Genomic DNA, 25,530 nt, shown 5'->3' with positions numbered 1-25,530 from the left:
ATGTCAGCATGGAGGAGGCAGTAAAGGATCTCTGTCACTCAGAATGTCTTCAGTGCCTCCAACCTTGAATCCAAAACCAATCCAAGCTAAGAAGTAAATAAGGGACAGCAGAAGTGCAATCATGGGACAGAAGATTGTAAGACAACAAGAACAAGACAGGTTTTCGCGCAAATTTCAAACAGAATTCTTCAGAATGTATCTGGATCAGATTTTTGCATAAGAGGCACAGTGGTATTTTATGTCAATCAACTTATCGATCATTTCAGCACAACATTAAATTTTGCTACAAATGTATTCTCTAAATGCAAATCGGTTTGACAACATGCCAGAGATGAGGTCATCTTGGTATTGGGCTTATAACAAGTGTCTGGGAAAAATCAAGAACAAACTATTTTTTCAGCAAGATTTCTATCTTGTCCATTTCTGAAACCCATTTCCATTTCTGCTTGGATGCCAGGAGTCTATCCAAATTACATCACAATGTCAAACCTTCCCTAAATGGCTCCTTGACTTCCTGCGTCTGTTGGCCTTCAAAACACATTCAATAATGAGTTGTGGAGCTGCCATTTCAAAATTTCATCCGTTAAAATTCAATGACAAATATTCGCACTTGGACATAAATAACCTCTTGTAAATGCTGTTCTTCTTTTCACACTGGAAGGATCTTATTTCCATGATTTATGCTCACAGATAAAACCGTTAAGTGAGGTGATCTGCAAGCTAAACTGCCTGAATCTGAAGCATTTCCAATTATGCAGGAAATCACGTTAAGGAAAAGGTTATTCTGGCTCTGTACGCAGTCCTACGAGAATGGCAGCAGTTAATGAGATTGCTTTAATTGAGTCAGCAGGGAATAGAAAAGCGCTACTGTCTTAAAACCCCAGCTAATCAGGTGTCAAGGATTCAAGACTTTTAAAAAAAATACAACCGCTGTGTCTTTGACATACTGTACATACTCAAAAGAATGGAAATAAGTGTAAGAGCAGAAGTATATCAGCTTCGCTATTTTATGCAACATTATCCCAAGCTTAAAGGAACTCTATGCTCCCATATGTATGAATGTGATTTATTTTGTGCTGCTGAACAATCCACTTACGGCTGAAATGGGATAAAGTGCTGCTTGTCCTCATCGTCCATTTTGCCCGTTATGATGTCAGTGACGTCCATTACTGTGGAAAAACAAGGAAAGAGGGTTAAAACATTCTTAAGGCCTGCAGAGCATAGCATGACTGCGACAGAGATACAGATAACTGCATGGTAAAGCCACATTAAGAAGTGAGGCAGCTCCTCCTGAATGAGCCCTAATTAAAGCAGATGCAGGACTATGATGAAAGAAGCATCAAGTCAGCTCTGGTTTCTGTGACCTGCAACATGATCACAAAAAGCCGAGAAAAAGGAATCACAGAGTGTGGTTACAGGTGCAACGGAGCAAACTTCTAACCACACCCATGAGTGATGCTGAGTGTGGTCAAAGGTGAACCAGGATTGAAACTTTCAACCAGAGAGGGCAGCAAAACACTGCTTTTCAGTTTGGTGTTGATATACTATTTATATTTTCTTCACATTTTCAACAACAGTTGCAGAAGTATACAGAACTGAGCCTCGACATTCAGTCACATTTGCCTTCCAACATATCTGCACAGAAAGGGGATGTGATGTCACCGCTCTAAGGTAAGCAAAAAATACATTATGAGAAAAGCAATCTTACACTAAACAGTCTATAAGAGCAATGTGCAGCACAGTTAGCAGTCTGACAGTGTAATATTATACCAAACGGGGTGATGTCACACCGCTAGAATAATGAATCCAGTGTTTCTAAACTAAAGATTCATCAAGACAACACTTTTGCCATTTGCTAAGCATGCAAACTGCAGGTCGCCAAAACAGGAAACAAACTCTTGAATCGGCTCCAACTGAAGACGGAGCAAATATTCACAGTGATTGGTGCTTATGTGACAGCGCCATTACTCCATTACCCTTCAGGCCAGAGGTCAGCCATATAAAGCCCTTTATAATGGTGTCTCAAAAAGAGTAAACTTCAAAAAATCAGCCTCTCCATCACGCTGTGTACCACGGCAATGATGCTGACGTCTTAAGATAAGCCGTCATAAATCAGGCTGTCATTTACTTTCTCTTCAAGTGGCGCTGGCAAAAAGACACTGAAAGAAGGGCATAATTTTCTCTGTTGGAGATTCTCTGTGGGCAAAATGCCAATCTAATTAGTTTACGAAACGCCTGGCAGCTTGCCAACAGGAGATAAATCAAGCTCTAATTCCTCTTTCTACTTTAGCTGGATATCTATGAATTTTAGACAAACATATTTACTCATCCGGGCAAGGACTTTGGCACAATACTTACTTTGAACTAATGTAAGGCAAAACAAAGCATTTGTTCTGAAGGCTTACACCAATGGGGATATTCAAGCAGATCCAGGGCTACAAAGTCCTGAGATAATCCATGTTTCTAAAAGGAAACCTCTGACTACAGTATTACAACTCATGCCTTGCAGCTTTTTTTTTTTTGAACGACAGGTTATCACAGAGTCTCTGTGTAGTCTGCTTTACCTGCCACTCCAAAAGGTCTTCTCAGTCCTGATGTAAGCTTCTTGGTGTTGTTGTCTCGTAGCTCCATGCGCCCCACTCTGACAATCTGGCACACGAAACTGATCTTTTCTCTCTTCAGATCTTCACTGCCTAAGTCCTGAGGTGGGAAAAAAAAGAAAAGTTTTGAAAAAACTGCTGATTCTGTTGCAAAACTCTTATTATCACATTGTAGATTTTTTGGGCCTACAGCAATGCTAGGGTGCACGGTAGCAAGCGGTCGAATAATAGCACCTTCTTAGGTGAAGATGAGTTTGTGTTAAGAGCAAACTTTTCACCACAAATTGCTTTAGCAAGATCTGTGATTGTAGCCACAGATTCATTTCCTGTGGGCAATACCTTCCAAAACTAGCAATGTGTTCCCAGTGGGTGCACACTGACCCCTCCGCCCTTGGGCTGCCATTAGATAGAGGTGACTGCCTTGGTAAATACATACAGCAAGCCAGGCTCTTTCTGGGAGCGCTTAACAAATACAGGCTCCGCAAACAGGCTCCCACATGCCTCATAACATGGCTGAATAAACAGTGGACTACCACAAGCGAGCAAACGCACACACACACAAACACAGGGACACACTTACAGACAAATACACTCACCGTGAAGACGGCCCGCAGATTATGGAGCTGGTCTATGTCTTTCACCAGACCTGAACTTGACCATTTCACCAGGTAGTTCTCACTGCAAGGGAGAAATGGCAGGGAAAGAAAGCATGATTTATAATCTGTCTCATCAATTTCCCATATTTACATTGAAACATCTATGACGCAGCAAATTAAGGCAATCAGTTGAGTTGCATTAACTATAGTTTCCTTCGAAGCTGCGGATGCGTGAATGTTAATCCAGACACAGATCCGCTTGAGAAACAAAATGCATGACTGATGTTGGATGAAAAAGAAACATTCCACAGCTGAGCTGCTCTACTTGTGATAATTTGCTGTCACAATCCTAAAACAATGGCAAATCCTTGGGAAAGCAGGCTTCACTTGTTCTGGTAACATTCTTGCATTGGCATGTGTGTATCTGTGTGAGCATGTCGTTGTTTGTACTTGCTCATGGTTAACAGTTCTGGAAAGTATAAGTAAGTCAAACATCAACAGCATTCTAGATATATTATATGGTGCATAGAAGGCTTTCTTTTTGATTTTGTGTATGTGAAGGGGAACCGCTATACTAAATCAATCAATATATATAAATCAATCAATTTAGAAAAGCCAACAGTATTTGACCATGAGTTGTTACGATTGCTATGGAAAGCATCTCCACTGCGTGAGTTACAGCCAAATACAAAAGTATATGGGCTCAAGTACATCATCTTAATAACTTTCCACTAGCAACAGATGGAAAATTGGATTTCAATTGCAACTAAAGTAAAGGCAAAAAGGTAAAACTGAAATTTCAAGAAGCCAAGAAAAATCCCATTGATCATAACTGTGGTTGTGAATGTGAGCAACTGAGTAAAGCAAAGAGAGAAAGAAATAAAGTAAGAAAGAAAAGTGAATATGCAGATAGTTTTACCTGATGAACTTTGAGTCCACTGGGTCGTAGAGAGACATGAGCACCTCTGCGTCCTCGCCGATCTTACACACCACATTCTTTAGAGTCACGAAGAGAGCAAACGATGGTGTGGAGGCAAACTTTGCTTGCCTGGTCAGATCAATATTCTGCTTCTGAGACTGTCGGAGGGAAACAGAGGCATTGCATTCAATATTGGGCTGTTCTGTCCATAACTTTCGGTCACATGCAGGTCACCCTCGAGCCTGTGTAATTTGAGCACGACATACTGTACGTAGGTGTGGATAGCAACTGCACACCGGAATACTGAATGTCAGCCCCTGCTTCAGTGTCTTTCTAAAATGTAACAAGTTAAGAAGCAAGTTTTAACAATGTCCATTAATCCATCAGAATTCATTATAATATATTCCCCACTGGAATAAAAAGCCCTTATATATGCTTGATCTTCAGAACTGCATGGGCAGTAAAAGGTGGACTGACTTGCGTGATACCCTGGACGCCCTTCAAAAATATGCTGGGGCCACATCATTAATATTTATCAAGTTGACCTGCACACTTTCCTATTGCCCATGCATATGCAATAAAGACCTCTGGATGAAAAGGTCACATAAGATGAGACCACATAACTGCAGGGCACTTAACGTCTGGCACTTCTACATACTGCCAACTGACATTCAGGTGAGGGATGCCACTGATACGCCAAGTAAAATAGACAGGGAATCTGGCTGAGTTCCTGGGACTTTCTGAAGAGGCAGTCAGGCATCTTTGTGTAACAAGAGTGGCCCCATTTGCCCCACGTCTGCACTTGAGTTGTGCAAACTCCATTCTAGGTGGAATTACACGGGTTCTGTGTATTTTCTGGCATTTACCTTCCCCTGAAATGCACTCTTTCCATTTGTTTGATATCCCTATAACCTGTGCAGTTGTTGCTTGACAGAAGTCAGTCCAGAAATAAGTGATTCTCGCTTTGAAAGCAAAATCCCACAACGCTCTCTATCTTCAAATGTCCATTCTGGAAGCAGTGGGATTTTTGTCACATGTAACAAACCAAATCTAAATGCTTTAATAATGGCAAAAGCAAACAGCAAAACAAATAAACCCAAAATAATGTAACACATTTAAAACAGAGACTGAGACTGAAACAGTGATGATGCTAACATGCTTAGGTTTAGCAGATATAATGTTCACCATCTTGGCTTAGCATGTGAAATTGCTACCACGCCATGATGTGATGTTGTTATATTAGTTTTTCCTGTATTTAGTCATTAACCAAGGTGTTAGACTAATACAAATTTTGACCTGAAGATGGATCTAGATAAAAAGTTAAGCCATCACCAAAGTCAGTGGGTTAGGGGTCTATATTTTTATATTCAGAATGTATCTAGGGAACCTTGAATATCTGTACCAAATTTCACAGAAATCCATCCAATAGTTGAGATATTTCAGTCTGGACGAAAGTGGTAGACACACCGACCTACATTGACATCCCAAGAGCCACACCGTGGCTAAAAATGTTTGAAGTTATTGTGCACAGGGATGGAGCAGAGCCTACTGTAGAGGAAAGGAGTATCCAATGAAGACAAACGAGGGGTCATCTCAAACAATTATTTTGCATGAAGAGCAGTGATAACCCTGATTACCCTGCTGTGTTTTTCTTCCCTAATGCAAACACCGTAACTGCACCTGTTTGACTCTGGTTGAGGTTCAATGAGCCTGAAAGGATGAATTAGGATGTGACTACCTTCACATTATGCTGTTTACCATGTTCATTTACACTGTGTTCTAATGTGCTGTTATCTATCTTTGATATACTGTCTGGGTAAAGAACAGTTTAGTTGCAGGTATAAAATGAGGTCAGGACCTCTCTGTCTTTACCTTCTCCTCCTGTATCCGGTCTTCAATTTGTTTGGAGGCTGCTTCGTGTGCTCTGAACAGGCTGATGGTGCTGGTGAGCTCTGGGTCGAGTATGTTTCCATCTTTGTCTCTGACCACCAGATCGAGATCCAAGTACCTTGAATAAAAACGGTTAAGAGTCAGGTGCCAGAGCCCACCACGATGAAAACTGTATACCATAGGAAACAAGGTAGATATTAGGACTGTTTGGTTACATTTGCAAAAAAGGAAACAGCAAACATTAATTACACGCTGCCATTGCCTTTGCCTCATTTTTTCCACATATAAAATTTACTCAGCTCAACCCTTTTTTATTTCAAAGCTCCCCTATTATGTTCAACTCTTTCTTCTATGGAGGGAGTTAGCGTAGACAACAGCATGCTGCCAACATGCAGTCAGTGCATTTCATCACCTCATCACTCCCTGCTTCTGCAGAGGTAAAAGCCATTTTTCTACCTGGCAAAAGGTTTAAAGTTTCATCATGGGAGCAGAATGGAGCTTCACAATTTTCGTTTTCAACCGATTTTCTAGGCCCACTGCAGACACAGCAAGAGCTGTCATTTCATGATGGAATACAGTACGGTTTGCTGAAGCTAAATCCCTCCAGTTTGTCCTGAAGGCAAATGATGACCTGTCATTTTCTATTGACTGACACTGCTGACCTATTCCAACAAGAGTCATTTTACCGGATAGATATGAGGATAAAGGGATATAAGCTGTGGGGAGGGAAGGACAAGGCTAAAAGCCTCTAAAGACTGTATCCTCACTTGTTGCCGTAGTCTATCTTGGAGGTGACTCTCTGCTTGAGCTCAGTGAGCTCGTCCTGCGGGAGGGTGCCGGAGAGGATCTGGGAACGCCATTCGATGAGGTCGTAGATCATGTCACGGACAGAGTTGAACATCTCACGCTTGTCCCCCTGTCAGCGGAAAACAGACAGATGAACACGTGTGTAGCTTTGACACAGGAGGAAATTCAGCACGTCTGAGCGCTCGTGTCTGAACCGTATCATTAGCAGCAGGTAGAGGAAAGTGTAGGTGACCAAAGCTTTTCATTAGGACAAAGTCAACAACATGTACTGTGGAAAGACAAAAAGAATAATCAAACAAGAGCCTGACAAATGCTGAATTTTAAAGGAATTTTAGGAATTTTACATGCAAAATATGTGTTAATTTTTCACACATATTTATTATTGACTGCTATCATTTTTACAGGTTAAGATATGCAGAAAGAAACATTTTGTACACTTAATCAGAAATAACAAAATCTTATTAATAATTTGATTAGAATAAATACTAACAAATACGAATGCAAATGCAAAAAAAAAAAAAACAACAAGGTCAAATATACATATTTACGCTAATACTGATATATGTATCTGTTATAATTTCTACCACCTAATAAGCCCATAGACCTAGCGTTGCCCTCTAACATTCATACAGTGTCTTATCTCTCAAAAGAAAGCATATATGACGTGAATGTCTGTATAGGTGTTCCTATTTGTGGGGGGGGGGGCTTGCTTACCACATACAAGTCCCTCCATATTGTAGCCCACTCCCGCAGTGTGGTGGTAACCTCCTGAACCAGGGGCAGCTCGGTGGGAATAACCGTCTCCTTTTGCCTGCAGTGAGAGTGAAGAATTCGATAGAGTGATTGTATCCACTTTCCCCTCCACACCGGGGCACTGTCAGTGTTAAACATGTTGGCTGTTAATCTGAATAAGTTCCTTTTTATTTCACAGCTTTGTTCAAATCCTTTAGTTATAATTCTTTGAGGGAAAAAAAAATCTATTCCTCAAGGTTCTCAGTTGAATTCAAGGACTTTGAAGTTTTGGGGTTTATCTTTTTTGTGTTGAGCAAGTGAAATCAAAGAAGACAGATCAAAACAAAACAGTGCCACAACTTGTGCAACAACAAAAACACATGTCACATCGTATCAAGTGCAGATCTTTCCATTGAACCAACCTCAGAGGCTCTCTACATACAACTTACGAACAAGCTCTTCAGTTGTAGTAGTCTATTGGTGCCCTATTCTAATGTTTATTGTCATCCCTAGTTCAATCCACCTTTATCCAAAATAATTAGAATGTCAGCATGCGTCCTAAAACGCCATAATAATTCAATATCCTTACAAACCAACGCAACAAAAGTAGAAGCATTCCTCCTGCTTATAAAAAAGGAAACATCATAAATGTACACATCATTCAGAAGTGGAAGTGGAGAAATACTAACCCACTGCCCTCAACTGTGGCCTCTTTCAGATGTATATAGCAAGCAGGAAATATGCCCTAGAAGAGGAAGAGATCATATTATGAAACAATGTGAACAGCTGAAAAACTGAAGCAGTAAACAGTGACCTCATGGACATTAGGGTTGTAAAACCTTTGCTTATTGGCCACTCACCTTTTTGGATTTTCTCCTCAGCCTATGCCCTCTGTACCAGTCTACCGGAGGAGAGAATTATGTTAAATGTAAGATTAAGAAAAACAACGCCTTCAACACAAAAACGCTTAAAACCTTTTATCAAGGTTAACAATTTTATAAATCAATTTACAGAAAGAGTGACATTGGCAAGTGGAAAGCAACACTGTGACTATAACCGGTCTTGCTCAGTGTGGGGTTGCTGCTGCCTTCATTTACTGAAACACACGTTATCTTATTGAACACATGTACAAAACTTTGACAAAACAAAAGAAAGTACTAGTGATGACAGGAAAATAATGCCCGACATTGGCGTGTCAGCTTCGATCATGCGTGTCATCAGTAAAAGCCTGCTCTCACCTTCATATGTCTCAAGTATGTGCACTGTGTCTCCAATCTGCAACGACAGCTCCTCCTCTCCCCGGGCATCGTAGTTATAGATTGCTGGAGAAGGATGAGAGAAGACAATATAAGAGGAGGAGATATTACAGGCGGACGGGGGAGAAAAAAAGGCAATAAAGTGTTTGGCTCCCTTGTGGCGCTAATTGTGTGCCATTGCAATGTGTAGTAGAGGCATCACACATCCACATGATGTCCACCCACGCAGTCTGACACCACAGTGATTGTCGGGCATGGCACCATCGAAGCTGTAATATCAACACATTTCTACCACCCACTGAAAAGGAACCAATAATGATGGCGAGCACCAAAACAACACTAATGCTGGTGGAAAACAAATTTCCTCCGAATTAAATGGTGGAGACGGAGATAATTAAATATTGCAGAGTTCCTGATTTTCTTCGGTGTTCTCAGACAAAACAAACATGTGACATGAAGATTTTTCCATACGCTGAATGATAAAAAAAATAATAGAGTACGCTAAAGGTGCCCAGAATTGATTGGTATATCGCCAACATGCTGGCAAGTTAAATGAATTTGCCAAAAGGAACAACAGAGTATAACAATTGATTTAAGTGTAATGAATTAAATTTAGCAACTACAAAGTAAGCCAAAGTCTAAAATGGTCTGTTTGCTTTGTTGTTCCAAAAGGATTAATGTGTGTAGTACATAATATTTGGACAACAGTGGATACATCTGACACATGGGATGCTTGTTGCATGCAAAATGCAAACAAAAGTTATAAAAAACTTTCAAAACATTCCTGAATCTGCTCCAAAAACAAATCCCTCGTTCCTTAGGACAAATTTTCCACCAAATGTAATCAAAAGGTGTTTACAAGTATATGCGATACCCTGCTAGCAAACAAACAGAGAAAACAAATGGAACAGAAAACATAAATCTTCTTTGCAAGAACTAAAAACTCTAATCAGTAGTCAGTACCGCATAAAAAAAACATTACTTTTGCACTCAATAAAGACGTCGGTGGATATTATTGTAGATCTAGCAATACAGCGCAGGCTATTCTCTCTCTGGTGCCATCGATTAAACAGCCAACAAACACAGCATCTTTGGTCCAGGGTTCCATCAACATGTCAAGGTCATGCTATATTCTGACTGGTGACACTTGTTCTCTCATCCAGAGAGAGGTGAACAACATGTCGCTGTCAAACCAGCCGTGACCGACACCTGTCTTTGCTACAAGGGCCCACACACACACACACACACACACACACACACACACACACACACACACACACACACACCCCTATACACTGACAGCATGTCAGGCAGCTGTGTTGACGGGACACCTGCGGGGAGAAACAGACACAAATGCACGTCTGTGTCTGTGTGTGTGTGTATGCATATCCTGCTGAGGGAATGCATGCAGGGCCACTTCAGCAGAGGTTCCCAGAGGTGAATGATGCCTTAATTAAAAGAAGACCCTCGCTGCAGGCTCTGGAGCCTTCCCAGCATGCTGATGGTACATCAAGTGAATCGACCGTTTTCTCCCACAATCACCTGCTATCAGACAAGCTGATTATATTCCATTATCATATCAGGTGGCAAACAGTGTTTTTTTTTTTTTTTTTTTGTTACCATTTAGCTCTTAAGTTATTATGGTGGACAATTATCTGGAACAAAGCGTTTCTGTTTTTGTTGCTTTGGTTACTGGGGTGAAATCGTTTTATGTATTCTACTCCTACACAGGAGTTTTTCTGGTAACAGATCATCTGAAAATAAGTGAAGTCAACTGTTCTAATTTGTGTTTTTTAACTACTGGTCAGACAAAGTAAGCAATTCAAATAAGCTTGGCAAGTCCAAGACCAAGAAGTTAATCAATTGTCTGGAAAAATAACGCAGTGACCTATGTTACAACAGTTACAAAGGCTGCTCTGATTACAGAGAATTCCATTTAGCAGTACAGTATGTCAGTGAAAGAAGAGAGGTCAAACAATCTTTTAAGACTGTAGAACTTATCAAGTTATTAAGGCAACAGGGCACAGAGGTCGTAGCAGAATGACTTGAAAACACTGTAAAAAAAACTTCTAATCAAGCGGAAGGAGGAACTGTCTCGAAAATAACGGCAAGATGAAAACACAAACGGGAATATTGTTCAAGTGGACTCTCGCCCACACAGACATAGAGGCGTTTCATGGGATATGCGTAACACAACCACAATGTATAGCCTCAACAATGATTGTGCAGTTACATAATGGCTCTGATGGCCTCTGACAGTCTGTAGCTGATGTTCATGTATAGCATAAGCCAGTTTAGTGGAGGGCATGAAATGCCATGTGTAGCCCGTTTCATTCAGCCCTGTGTTGTTTTGTTATCAAGTGTATGTGCATATACACGTGCATGTCCACAGTGCATTTTGCGATCCCCAGAACAATCCAACAAGCCCAGCGAATCCACCAGAACACGAGCCATGAGCTGACAATGGAACAAAGACCCCAGGAAATGAATTCAGTGGTACCACACTGGGATACAAAAGGTACCTACAGGGGGAGAAAGCAACAAAACAATCAAAAGGGAGGAGGGATTAATCTGTGTGCAGCCATCAGAGAGCAGCCTAGTCAGTGTACAGTGGGGTGCGCTCAATTAAACCATCATTAAGAGTAGCCAGAAAAGGCTGTAAAGCCATCAACTGCTGCATCTGTGTGTTTGTTTGGAACTGGGTCACAGGTCCAGCTGATTCAGCATGCCATCTAAACGGCAGGTGCTGAGAGGGACCGGCCCAAACAAACAGCTCTGATAGAGAAATAATATTTCATCAGAAAATGAAAAACTGCCCCTGTGATCACCGCCAATCATATCAAACGAATGGGAGCTCAGAGAACTGGGGAGATTCTTACTGGGCAAAATGTACAATCACAAAATGAACACAAACGACACCCTGGGAAGATGCTGAGTAAATGACAACCATCAAACACAAGCCTGACATGTGAGGCTATGCTGGCGCAGTTTAACACAGGAACCAAAGTGATTCTTGTCATGTGGGGGTTGAATGACAGCCCTGATTACTCATAAACCTGTATTTGCATACCCAAGAGTAAACTGATGTCAATTCTGAAGCAGTGAGGGAGAGAAAACCCATCAGAGGAAGAAGACAAGGAGGATGAGGAAGTGGACCATATTTTCCCTGGAGTACGGAATGCAAATTATTTTCTGGAAACGTGATAAACAGTAGCATAATTTGCCGGGGGCTCATTACCATACGTAACCTCTTGCATAAGGCTGTGCAAACTCAGAGAACATTATCATCAGAGGAAACGAGTGAGGAATCAGATTACAGACCTATCCACTTAGCCCGCGCACGTCTACGCCCTCTCCACAATTATAAGCAGCCTCATCTAAACACTGGACTGATTGTAATTCTACACTTTGGGCTCACTAATAACCTGCACTAATCCACGCAGAGTATAACATATCATTACACTCAGATGAGAATACAGTATGCTGATGAAGGAGGGGTGGGAAAAAGGGAGGAAAGTGAAGTGCATACAAAAAAAAAAATACTCATTGGAAAGAGACTGAGCCTCTTGATGTTTTGTATAAAGTCCCTGTGGGCTGTAAGCCTGCAAAGAGAGCCAGCCCGGAAATCCCAGACAAGAGGATTCTCTAGGAGGAAAAAGGCAGAGCGGAGCGTGAGGCAGCTCTCAGACTGGCTGGGCTGGGCTTTTTGAGCAGCCAAACTGGCAGAAAATCTTGCAATGTCTAGCAGCAGGTATGACGTCAAGGGCCCTGTCCGGCCACGAACAACACACCTCTGCAGCATCTCAGTCTGGCCAGAGTGCCAGGACTCCAAGCTCAACTACTAAAGCATGGAAGTCAACATGCAAGTGAGTGAGAGTGTTACCCCCTTCAAACTAAAGAAGGAACCAGGAACCTTGAATATCCAACTGGTGTAGCAGTGCACACTAGCATCTGCCACTGGTATCGATTCTATTGCTTTTAGATATTGTTTGTCTCATGTGATAATAAACTGGATATCTTTTGGTTTTAGACTGTTGGTTGGACAAAAAAGGCAACTTGATTTGATTCATTTTAAAGAGCCTGCAGGTCTAATTGCCTCCTAAAAGTAGTATCTGGTGGTGTTGCTGTCCCACCTATAATGTAGCACTGTAATGTATACTGTAGCAAAATGTAAAACTGTTCAGCAAATCCTGTGACATTTAAATTCTCGTGACTATTCATTGCATTCACAGAAGCGACACTAACATATGTCAATATGACATGTCACCTGATCTCAAAACCGAGAATGATAATGTGTAGATTATTTGGTACACAATTAATTAACGTCTTGCATTGTGGATTTTGTGCGAAGGGCAAACAAAGACAGGACAAAAACAGCCCAGACAGCCCTTTATGAGACAGACAGGGAAAGACAGAGTGCAATCACGTATGACAGAAAGAATTGTGGACCGTGCAAATATAATAATACAATAACACTGAGCAACGAATATGAATTTAATACAGTGCTTAACTTGAATGAGGAGGAGTTCAATAAGCACACGAAGACTGAGAACGCCCTTTTCCAGGCAGCAGGATTGAATAGAGGATGATTATTACACTCCAGCTGCAGTATAGGTCTCCAAGGAAAGACGGAGGAGTCAGCAAAGAGGGGTTACACACACCTACAAACACACACACACACACACACACACACACACACAGACACACGGACACACACACACACACACAATTCTCTAAAGGATGAGTGTAAATGACTATGTCAGACTGACTGACTGAAGAGAGTTTGCATTTTGAATGATATACCTCTTACTACTTAAGGGCATGAGACTACATGAGTATACTGACCATATAAATCTTTCATTTAATGGGAAAGCTCATTTGGAAGCATCACCGATTTCAAGGGCAAGATTTCACATACAGTACAGGACATAATATGAATTCTTTCTATATGGGGTTTGGTCCGGGGTCATGTCCATTGACATGCAAAATGTTTTTAAATGAGCCTTTAGATGCCGTGATGCTTTAGAGGACATGACTGGAGTAGGAAACAAGCGTACCCTTGTCTGGCATCAACCTAGTGTAGTCATTTGTATGGGACAAATGTGAGCTGAGTGAGATGCTGTTGCAGGTGTTAACTGCGTTGTCCTGATGAGCCCTGCTGGTGCCGAGACGGGGCTGGCTACAGCGCACTCTGCTGCAGAGACGACTGCTATTCTTCAGGGATCTGCCAAGTGCTGTTAGTGCAACGGGAGGAACATAGGGGGCTTGTACCAAGTTGGTACCGCAGCAGCCCATGTTCGAATCCCACCCGGGCCCTTTGCTATATGTCATCTCCTCTCTCTCCTATGCCTTTCCTGTCTCTCTATATTGTCACTATCCAAATCAAATCATATAAAACCATTGGTGGGAATATGAATTGCATCACCCGTGTGCATGTGTGTCCTCCAAACTCCACAGGGTACCTTTAATATTTAAGTTCCAATCCAATTCTCGATATATTCTGATTCTTACATTTTTCCAGCTCAAGCACTATATCCAGATAAATGGCTGCCCGAGTGTTATTCAGGTGAACTGATGGCCCGGAGGTTAAGGTGTCAACCACAAACCTCAAGGTCCCTGGGGACCTTTGCTGCGTGTCATTCCCCATCTCTTTCTCCCCTCATTTCCTGTCGTCTCTCTGCTGTCAACCATATAATGAAAGGTCAAACTAAAATTCCTATTGCAGTTAACAAAAACCCAAGGAGTCTTTAAATGTCTTTTTTTGTCTGACCAAAAAACCCCAAAATATTCAATTAGAAATGATATCTCTGATATTCTCTAAACTGACTAATTGATGTATTGTTCACCAGCTAGGGCTGATTCTTTTTTTCAATTAACTGATACATTTTGTTGTCTATAAAATGTCAGAAGAGAGTGAAAAATTCCCATTTTACCTTTCAAATGTCTTGTTTTGCCCCAAAAGATATTCAGTTTACTACCATTTACGACAAACAAAAGCGTCATAATCGCACATATAAGAAGGTGTAACCAATAAACGTTTGGCATTTAATCTTAAAAATGGCTATAGATTTAAATGATGATTGAAAATATCCACATGGTTGCAGCTGAATTTTCTGCCCATCAACTAATAGAGTAATCGTTTCAGCATGAATCCCAACCTATTGTGACATGGTGATACTTGCACACACAGGCTTGTATGTGTTTCTGGGGGTGGTAAGTGTGTCAAGGCTGCCAATTCATCATCTCAAACTGAGTGTGAACAAAACTCTTCATCAGGAGATAACTGTATGAATAAACTCCCACAGTTAACACTCAGGTGTCCCTGTAGCATAATAGTTGACAAGACAAAAGATGAATTCAAGTATCAGCAAAATACTGATACTTGCATGCACTTGATACTTGATACTTGTGAGCTATGATTTTGGAACTAAGAAGAATCTGATAAATCTAAGGATAATTCAAGGACTGGGAAATTACAATTATTCCAATTTTCCCTAATCATTTTCTACTCATAAGAAATGAAGATCATTTAAAACACACTAAAAGAAATGAGTATCTTATTAAAATACACAGCAATGTAGTCTGCTGGGGTTTGGCTAAGATATTGCAATATTATTGCTGCTATTATTATATTAGGCAGTGGCATGCTCAGTGCAAGCGGACAATCGGCGATAAAGCATGTTTGTAACACTCAGACGGAGAAAGCGCTTTGTCAGTGACGTACAAGGCGGGGAACACATGATAATTAATTTCAAGTCCCTCTCTAATAGGGTTTAATAAGAGGTTTAGGCATTCACACGGAAGCCTGATGGTTCTAATTTAGAGGCAAATGCTGACAGTGAACCCAGGATTGTGAAATACCAACAAAATCACCCTTTTTCCTCTTAAACCAATTATATACAACAGCCTTTTAGCTTTATCTGCAGTTGGGAAGTGGAGATAATGCTATTGTAATTAACCTGAAATTAATACGACAGCAACTGAGCTGCGAGAGAGGAAAGCCCCAGGTCTCTCTCTCTCTCTCTCTTTCTCTGTCACTAGTAAGACCAGATTTTCTCTTCCCTCTGACTGGAAACAAGCAGGAAATACCACTTGAGATATTACTGGATCACAATAGATGGTGCCCCTTCCAGTAGGCCAGAAGGAAATACTGATACTTTTCATGACTACAGGAAGAAATTAACAATACTTCTGTTAAAAAAGAAAAGATAAGGTAAACAGAGAAACAGAACACTGTAAAAAAAAAAAAAAAAAACAGTATAGTGTACAGCAGAGGAAGTAGGCGGGTTTGGGGGCACAAAGAGAGAAGTAAGGTGAAAGGAGGAGGAGGAGCAGGTGGAGAAAACTACAACGTGCCAGATCTAGATGCCAACAGCGGTAATACCTTTTGGCAGAACTTCCTGCCATGAGCCCAGCTCCAACACAGGCCTCGGGGTACAATCTAACGCAGGCGGATAACTCAGCTTCCATTGCCTCTGCAGAGCCTTTAATTGAAAATCATCTTCGCAATACAACAGGGAGAGAGAGCAGACCCCAGCTCATTACAGAGCACTGAGCAAAGCTTTTCACACAGAGTTTCGCACACAGTGGTCTCTGGTGTTATTTGTGGTGGTACATGAGTATCTGCACTGGCTCTGCAAAGCAAACCTTTCTGCACTTTGCACACACATCTCATGAGCCTTAGAAGGAATAACACTTTCTCTTCGACTCAATGATTTAACAGGCAAACAGATTTAAAATAATTATGACAATAATATTCAAAACTGTTTCGATTTTCAACCACATTAATATCATAAATGTTAACTGCATATTTTGTTAAACAATGGGAACAGGTCACAGGGTTGTATTTAGTCCATCTATATACCAATACACAGCATGGGGAAGTAAATTGGCAGAATCTACACAGATTAGCCTTTTGCACAGCAAGAAGTAGCTAATTATTTCCTGCCCTGTGTTACATCTCTTGTGATACGAATGCTAATGAGTGCATAATTACCTTCAAATATTTGAAGAAACTCTGCAATTGACTCAGCAAGTTTACTTTGAAACCTCTATGGTGGCACTTTGCCAAAAATGTGACTTCACTGACAAGCACATGATAAAGTACTTGACCTTCATCAGGTGGTATCTGCTGCATTTAGTAGCCGCACGTAGAGCACACCAGACGTATTCAACAGGAAACGCCTGGGTCCTGTTGTTCCTCGTGCCATTATTTATAATCATAATGCTGAGGTTGCGTTCGACTTAAGCAGAAGCCACACTGTCAGTGATGAGAGAGTTGCATGGCATCAATACTCTCAAATGTCCTACAGAAAAAAGAAGAAGGTCGGGAAGATCAGTAACGATGTGAGAAGCAGCGGTGACTGCAGGCAACCTTTCCTAACTGCCAACATTGAACTGTCAAACAGGCTTAAAAGCACAGACAGGCATTCTTGCACAGCGAGGAACATTCAAAAGACAACTGGTGAATGAGCAGTACAGCAGAGACCTAGTGTGGTGGTCTCTGCTGGACACTTAGCTCCAATTTAGCTGAAGAAAATATTTTGTTAATGTTAGCTAAGTGTACTTGCTCTACTTTAGGATCATGCACGCCTCTAAAATGTTCTGTGTTAAATTGCTGGAAAAGATGAAGGCAATTAATTTCCAGTATAATCCACTGAACCTCTTTGCCACCCACAGCAACTGGTTTAGTCACCCAGAGAAAACAAAGATCCAACAATTCATTTGGCCTTAACGTCCTAAGCTGTTGAAATTAACTACGACTTTGCTCTACTCGTGATTGCAAAGAAGTACATTTTGAAAGAGCATGTATTGTACCAGCTGCTGACAACATCATCATTTGGCCTTTTGAAATACATGTTTTTATGAGTGGACCTTGGCCTTGCTACAGCACCAGAGCGTGGTAGCGTGAGCCTAACTCCCGAATTAATGACCGTGTGCTGGCTGGATGGCTCCTAACAATTGCAAATGGACCTTGAGTCCATCTCAAACAAAGCAACAGTACAATCAGTTCAGATAAATTGCCATTACTATATATCTGCAAAAACTTAAGAGGAAATAAAAAGCTGCATTTCCTCATTAAATTTAAAATGATTACCACCTTTACTGCCCCATTAATTGTTTCATTTAACAATTGGAGTAGCACAGACCAGGTGTGAGCACCCGGGAAACAATTTGCAGTTTACAGCAAAACAAAACAGTATGCATGTAATGATGTATTTATAGGATAGGTTTTTCTGTTGCTGCAGAGCCTTATTTATTTGTTTACTTTCAGTTTCTCCTAGGTTACGTGGCTGGTCGAGGTCGTGGCTGTGGTTTCACGAACGTATGTTATGTAGCATGCATGTCTGATTAGAGTAACAGGAGAGACTTCTGAAACGTGCACTCTATTGTTATGGTAATCAACTTAAGCACGTACATGATCCTTCGTTCGATTATCATATATTTGAGCCCCGGTCACGGTCCATATATAGTATAGTATTTTGTGCCCATTGCTCTTTAAATGAGATGGATTCACTATCAACACACATGAAGCTCAAAGAAAGTCTACAAATAGTGTCTAGTTTACATCACAAATATTATTATTGTAACAAGCACTAATTAGTCTTCAGCAGCTGGACTGTATACTATACTGCAAAAGACCTCCTTGAATGTGGTGTTGACAACCTATGTTGAGTTTTTATGAGAGGTCAGTAGAAGTGAAACCATTAGTCGATTTACAGAAAAACAACTTTTGATAATGAAGAGGACACCCTGGGCTTTATGAAAGTGTAATTGCCATTTTCCACATTTTATGGATCAAAATGAATCGAGAAAGTAATCAGCAGACTAATTGATCATGAAAATAATTAGTAGCTGTATATGTGTATCACTTTAATTGACCTAGTCGTATCAGCATACACAAGCATGCACATACAGGATGGCTTACATTTTAAAGTTCAGGCAGAAAATTTGATGGCCAGATGAAAATTCATTTCATGTCTCCACAATCTCTGTCTTCTTTTTATTTATTTTTTTAAACAAAAGGACACTGAGGTGTCAGCTACAGAAGTGAGATGACTTCATCTAAATCCCTAAAGGTCGATCACAGAGTAGAACTGCCACTCACTGAAATCTAAAACTGCCTCCAGGGCCCACCAACATCTGAGCTGCAGGGCTCTGACTTTATCAAGTATTTAGTCAGCCAGCCACACAAACACACACACACACAAACACACAAAAGGCCATTTCATCAAATGCCAGCCGTACTGAAAGGCTGTCTCTTGCTGCACGTGGCAGTCCAAAGCCCGTCTGCGACCACAATCAATGACTGACAACTCCATTACAAGTCCCCAAAACAACCCATGGGACATTTTAAAGGTGACAAATGCAACATTAATACGGACTGCGGCTGATATTAACGTTGACATTTTTATAACCCGAATACCCTCAGAGTTGTTGAGCCCTATGATTATATATGAGCATCTGGGATTAAAAGACTCAAAACCAATACCCAATAATGACTGGAAAACATAACTCTAGGGAAGTTTACTTAGGAAAAATAAATATGTTCAGTGGAGAATATTGTTCCGGCTTATGGGACTTTAATAACAGCTTGCATGTTGATGCCTTTGGCACTCCTCTTTAAGTTATGCATGCACCCAGAGTCACACCTGCCAACAGCTTCCTTCTAGACTCTTCTGAGGTATTTGGGAAGTGAGTTTTCCCAGGGAGCCCGTCCTTTTAGCCCATGCTTGACCCACAGAAACAGACAGGTCGTCCAGTGTCAGCTCACCCACTGGCAGCCTGGCACAGCCTCAGCTCAGCTGCAAGCGCATCACTCTGGTAGTATAAAGCCTCGGACAGAGCGGTCAGCTACACGTTGTTAAGAATACTCAATAGAGACTGAGTTTACAGTCTCATATTCACTGCCAGTTCTTTCCTCTAGTTTTTAATTCCCATATATTAAACTCTGTTTCCACAAAGCAATTGCACTGCTTATTCTGTCTTAAGCTTGTGTCTCCTAAGACGGAAAACACCAATTTGAGGAAAGAAATGCTCCCTGATGTTTATGGCTGACTAAAAGGTCAAATAAAACATTAATTGTAATCCACATGGAGGATAAAGCCATGTTTGTATGAGTGCCTGATTTGTGTTGCGTTGCTAATATTGGTAAATCTACCAGGTCTTTCAAAACTGTTTTATAGTGGATGTGGGTCACTTACTTGAACTTTGCAAACATCATAATTATTGAATACACTCTTATGAAATATATTATTAACCGTGAGGGGAAAAGATAACCAAAACATCACGAACGTCACTTTTAGTATGGCTATTGTTCAGGCCATCATCTAATAATTAAACTGATCATGAGACGAGATATATCAGGATCAGGGAGACTTAACATCTTGGCTAAACTATTTCCTGATGGAAACGCTGTCAAGATGTGAGTTTAGTTCAATCAGAGCAGACTGCTGGTTTTACAGCAATTTGTTCTTTTCTTAGTCCTTAGATACCTGCTGGCTACCCTGATTGAATGATCGTTCCACTTACTCCTTGGAACTGGATTCACGCAGAAGGTTCAATTCTGGTGGTGACTATCATTTTAGATGAAACTCTTCAGATGTTAAACTAAGCTGAAGTTTATTAATATGAACCAGCGAGTGATATAATATGACAGTTGAAAGGCCCTTATATATTAATTTCATCCAGCAGAATCTAAATGATGTAATAACACATGTCTAAATCAGTGACCTTTGTCTCACATTGCCGTGTTACACACCATTAGCCATCTGTCAAGCAAGCAAAAGCAGCACAGCGGGAATCTTTTCAGACAATGCACAAGCTGCTTGGCAAGTCTACAATCAATAGTGAGGGTACCAGAGACCGCCCGGCCTGCGTGGCCGAGCCATACAAAACGTCCCATATCAATCAGTCACACATACAGCACTATACATTATCAACCTAGATGTGTCCTTTTCTCTTTGTGTCTCGCTGAAGGAACATCACGAGCCGTTCTAATGGTCATAGAGGTCCACACACCCTCACCCCTACTAACAGTGCGTATATCAACTTTCACTACAAACACACTCTGTAAAGTCAGCAAAAAAACCAACCTATGACGTGGAGAAACATCTTGTAAGAAATGTGTAGGCTACATACTGATGATAACATTTGTCCGCACCAACCGGCCTCTCCAGACGATACAGTAAAAACAAAAACAGCTGAGAACAGGAATGGGGACAAACAGGAATGAGTCAACATCCTGTGAAACCATCATTTGTACCCTTTTGTAAGGACTGATTCATAACATTAAATGTTTTGCCCTCTCCAGATTTACTTGTTCTTTGTCATAGAAGCAGCTCCAAAAAAGGTTAATCATTCTAGCTCTTGTAAAAACTGTGGTTAGAATTACTGGCTGACTTGCACTCTAATTAGTAGTTAAGAGAAAAATTATATTTTCACCAAAGTTAACTTGTTCACAACCGCTTCATTTTCTTTTACCCTCCTTCTCACCTCAACCTTTCGTTTGACAGCGACACTTAAACAAGATGTAAAAGTGTTCCAGCTTTGTCTCAGTGGTGAGCCAAGAAGGAATAGTGTGGAACCACTTAGCTATGCACTGATTAAATAGGCCAGCTGTCATTTGTCTTAGCCACCATCTCACAGCAAGCCATTGGGAGCTGTACTATTAGAATTGCCTCACCAAGCAGCGCGACCCATAGTTAATATATAATTCCCTTTCAGAATGAATAATAGCAAAGTCATACTGACCTCCAAAGAGAGAAGATGAGGATGATGGCCAAAGTTTTGACTAAGACTTAAAAACAGTGTCTAATGAATGCTAAGACAATAATGGTTAAATAATCAAGGTATTTGAAAATCTAAATATCTTCTGTGCAAAAAGCTTAGTATACTCATACCAAAACTGGGTATGAACCTTAAAGTTAATCACACATCTAGCTCAAATTGTGATCTAATTGACACATAACACGTGACATTTAAAATAAGTTTCTACAGAGTTTGCTGACGTTTTGTTTACAGCTCTGTAGGGCAGCTCAATAAGTGCAGCACAGTTCTATTAAATGGGGAGGAAAAACTTGAGCAGGATGAGATCCCAGGGTGAGGGTGTATCCAGCATTCTGCACACAGACAAAAACAAATAATCCAACACCATGATGCACAAACTCGTAATATTGGCAATAATGGTGTTAGCTTAGTCATCAGGCTCCAGGTGATCATTCAAGAGAGTTGCACACTTTTTAGTCAGTTCTTAATAAAAAATAATAAAAAAACCTCTTAGATTATTGTTGCCAAACATAATCACACACATATTGGTTACCACACCAAAGGAAGGCTGTGTGAGACAAAGAGAAAATGAACATATGACACTGTAGCTCTGTGTATCCTTTAATTTGATCGCCTCCCCCTGCTGCAAAACACAAGCAATTTCTGGGTGCACAGTTTTATTTATGAGCAAAGGTGTTCGGCTGATCATAAACACCACCTGGCTGCAACACAGGCCAAACAAAGATGAAATTGTTTGTTACCCTTCTGACAAGATGAAAAAAAAAATCACCCCTCTTCTGCTTGTCCCCACAGCATCTCCTTCCTTCTCCTGACTCCTTCCTATTAATCAGCTGCTTTATTTCACTCTAGTAAAAGCACTCTGTCTCAGATTTTGCCAGCTCAGCTTTTTTCCTTGGGACAAAGTTTAAACATAGGCAGAGAGAGAAATCAGGTGCCTTGTTCTAAAACTCAACTGTGTAGTTAATATTGCTGAATGCTTTGTTATGTCAGAATTAATAGCGGCGCTATCTGGCAGGGAGTGCTGCGATGACAGGAGCCACACTTTTCATATTTATTAAAACTTTAAAACAGACGTGAGACAAGGCATTTTCTGAATGAAATGCAATGAAAATAGCTCCTAGCATATAAAACTAAGAAGTAAACTGATAAAAGGGAATGACTCATACTTCACCCCCTCCCATATTTTACACCAAATAGCTTCAACGCGGGCTATAAGAGAGGAGTAAAATGCGAGGCAGGGAGTTTAAAACACATGGTTCGAATTTATGTAGTAACCGAGACTGCGTTTTAATTGTGACCATATTTGTTAGCTTACTGCACTTGTGGGTGGGAGATGGTTTTCTTGGGTGCAGGGTGGGGGCTTCACAAATTACTTACGGCCTCAGTCAAGAGACAAAGCGACTGCGTTTCTATTTTCTGCTCCCAATGTGTCACTCACCACTAACCTGTTCTATATTAGAGCCGTCCAGGCTTGTCAGTCTTGTTGGCCTGCAGTCTTCCACACACACCAGTTTAAAAATATGAATCATAGCCACACCAGAGCTATCGTTTAGAGCTCTGTGTGTATGTGTGTGTCCAATTGTCGTCTTAGATAAGCTGCCACTCTGTGATCTGACCTACAGGAAGCAGCATTTCCTTACTTGCCAAACCTGCAACTGAAGGCCAAGGGGGAAAAATTAAACGTCTAAATGTATTTTGAACGATCACAGCATTTTCTACGTTCTGAGTTTGTATTATGTTAGATTACTTAAAGCTAAATTAAAAAGGTAGACGCATTATGCAGTGGAAAATGACATGCAATGGCAGTACATGCTCCCAAAGGTAATTTGTGCTTAAGTCTCAAGAGTGATGTGTGGATCCAGTAAATAGTTATGTTGCTTAGTGTTCCCCTGGTTTGCTTTCTAGAACCATGACTCTCTGAAGTCTCTCTTAAGGAACAGCAACATCGTGATGAAACAGAATTAATGAGACAACACTTGAAATTAGCATCAAAAAGTATTTCTGGCTAATTCATCACAGAACCAAGAGATGCTAAAAAACATTTCCCCCAGGCCCTGTTAAATCACTTTTGAGATGCCACAAGAATAAGTAGGCTTCGAAACTCCTGATCCCTTTGATTTATGCCAGGCTGGTTGGCATTTGACAAGAAAAAGAACTGTGTAATGAAATTAGCTTAAGGTCAAGAGAGATATGATTTTAACATTTCTTTGACGAATGGATCGCCTTACTCCTCTTTTATGATATGAATATGGGTCAAAGAATGATCCCAAAACCTCAACTTCCATTTGAAAACAGTCAATAATTCTTACTGCGTGTGAGCTACTCGCGAATGTCTGAATTCTGTCAATTCACCCGATCAGCTGAGCTAAATCCGTGCTGATGGGCAGCATTCTGAACATGCCGGTGGAACTGAAGACATTGTTTGGAGGAGGAAGTCGAGCTAATGCCTCGGGGTATTAATTATCCTCAGAAACAATGTAAAAAGCAATAACATTTTGTTGCCTGTAGTGGGATAAGGAGGATTCCAGATGCATTAAGAACATGGGTTTCCAAAATCAAGTCAAGGGGCTCACATATTAAACTTTGTTCAATGGGAACAGGTTTTCCCAACACTAAGAATTTAATCGAGACGAATTCAGATCCTTTATGTAAGTAAAGGTACTCCAGTACAAGTGAGAAGAATTTAAATAGAAGTACAGAAGTATCAGCCAAAATATAGTAAAAAGTACTTAGAAGACCAGGACTCAATGGAGGACAAAGACATAGCGGGTTCAGGCAGGGACAGGAGAGCCATGAATCGGGTGAGGAGCAAGTTAATTTGTGAGCAACTGTTAACTTTATACATCATCCATCGTGTTGATAAGTTGGAGAGTATTTGTTTTTGTGAAGTTGGAAGTTATGTATTCTGACTTTTGAACAGTGTGACTTGTTTGATGTTGTACTGTGTAGAAAAGAATAAACTACAGGTTCAAACTCCTTGCTGGTTGTTCATTCAGAATCATTACCGCTTTAGCCGTTAGCGTTTAACAGGATGCTGTTCAAATATAGATATATATGTATTTAAATAATTCAATTAATATCTTAAAAGACGATATACTCGACTTTTGGTTGACTAGTAAAATCTTAATTTGGGAGCAGCCCTTATTGACTTATTTTTGCTGGTGATGTGCACGTACGATTTTACTGTTGTAGCTGGTCAAGATTAAAGTCCCCTTCCACTTAAAAACATGTTTTTATTCTTGTTCCTACAGTTTGAGCTTCACTGTACTAAATGATGTATGTGCAGAGTTTGACATTAAAAGTATGTCTTCACATTCAATCACTAAAAATCTGATTTTAAAGGGCGGGGCCTACAAGCATGATTTGTGACATCACAGATTGTTTGGAAGTCACATCTGGTCCAATCTGCAACTTATACACTGAGAATGGACTTTACAGTCAAGTAGAAGACAGCTTGTGATGACAGGATAACTTAAACTAAATTTGTATATTCATAGATTGTGGAATTTTGAATGAGGTAGAACCATTAGATAGAACCCTTTTAAGGATTTTAATGTGGAAATTATACTTTTTATGTGGGGAAAAAAACACAGCAGACTATTTATATAGGTTATAATACATGTCTGGAGGAGATCTTAATTTAATTTTGACTACTACATATACAAATGGAAAGTGCATTCTAACACTCTATAATCAAATTTGACATCATTATCATGTTTTCTAATGAAATTCTTTACCAGCAAAGTAAGTAGCACAAGTAGAACAGCTGTAAAACAAAGGCACTTACATAAAATTGTACCTAAAGAATCCCTGTTAAGTCTTAGACCTCTAGTAGCCCCTATGTGTGGGTTTTTCTACAGGTTTTAACAACAAACGTAAATAAAAAGACTTCAAGCTAATAAACATAAATGTAAACCATGTTGGATTTAAAATACTGAAAT

General features: G+C 40.4%; 1 protein-coding gene across 4 annotated transcripts in view; it reads right to left on the bottom strand.

Moving 5' to 3' along the window:
* Positions 1–25,530, bottom strand: part of dock1 (dedicator of cytokinesis 1) — a 176,579-nt gene that overhangs the window by 148,518 nt on the left and 2,531 nt on the right. For 2 of the 4 annotated variants that reach the window (XM_051417283.1, XM_051417285.1), the window contains exons 2-11: positions 8,783–8,866; positions 8,405–8,445; positions 8,234–8,289; positions 7,527–7,623; positions 6,773–6,921; positions 5,988–6,123; positions 4,116–4,273; positions 3,197–3,278; positions 2,565–2,700; positions 1,097–1,169 (exon numbers count right to left, since the gene is read on the bottom strand). In XM_051417283.1, the coding sequence (XP_051273243.1) occupies positions 1,097–1,169; positions 2,565–2,700; positions 3,197–3,278; positions 4,116–4,273; positions 5,988–6,123; positions 6,773–6,921; positions 7,527–7,623; positions 8,234–8,289; positions 8,405–8,445; positions 8,783–8,866 (1,012 nt within the window). Of the gene's footprint in view, positions 1–1,096; positions 1,170–2,564; positions 2,701–3,196; positions 3,279–4,115; positions 4,274–5,987; positions 6,124–6,772; positions 6,922–7,526; positions 7,628–8,233; positions 8,290–8,404; positions 8,446–8,782; positions 8,867–25,530 lie in introns of all 4 variants that reach the window. The other 2 variants (XM_051417282.1, XM_051417284.1) reach the window with 1 other exon arrangement.

The sequence above is a fragment of the Dicentrarchus labrax genome, unplaced genomic scaffold (genome assembly GCF_905237075.1).
Source record: "Dicentrarchus labrax unplaced genomic scaffold, dlabrax2021, whole genome shotgun sequence".
Classification (NCBI taxonomy): domain Eukaryota; kingdom Metazoa; phylum Chordata; class Actinopteri; family Moronidae; genus Dicentrarchus; species Dicentrarchus labrax.
This window is presented reverse-complemented; position numbering and strand designations above follow the sequence as displayed.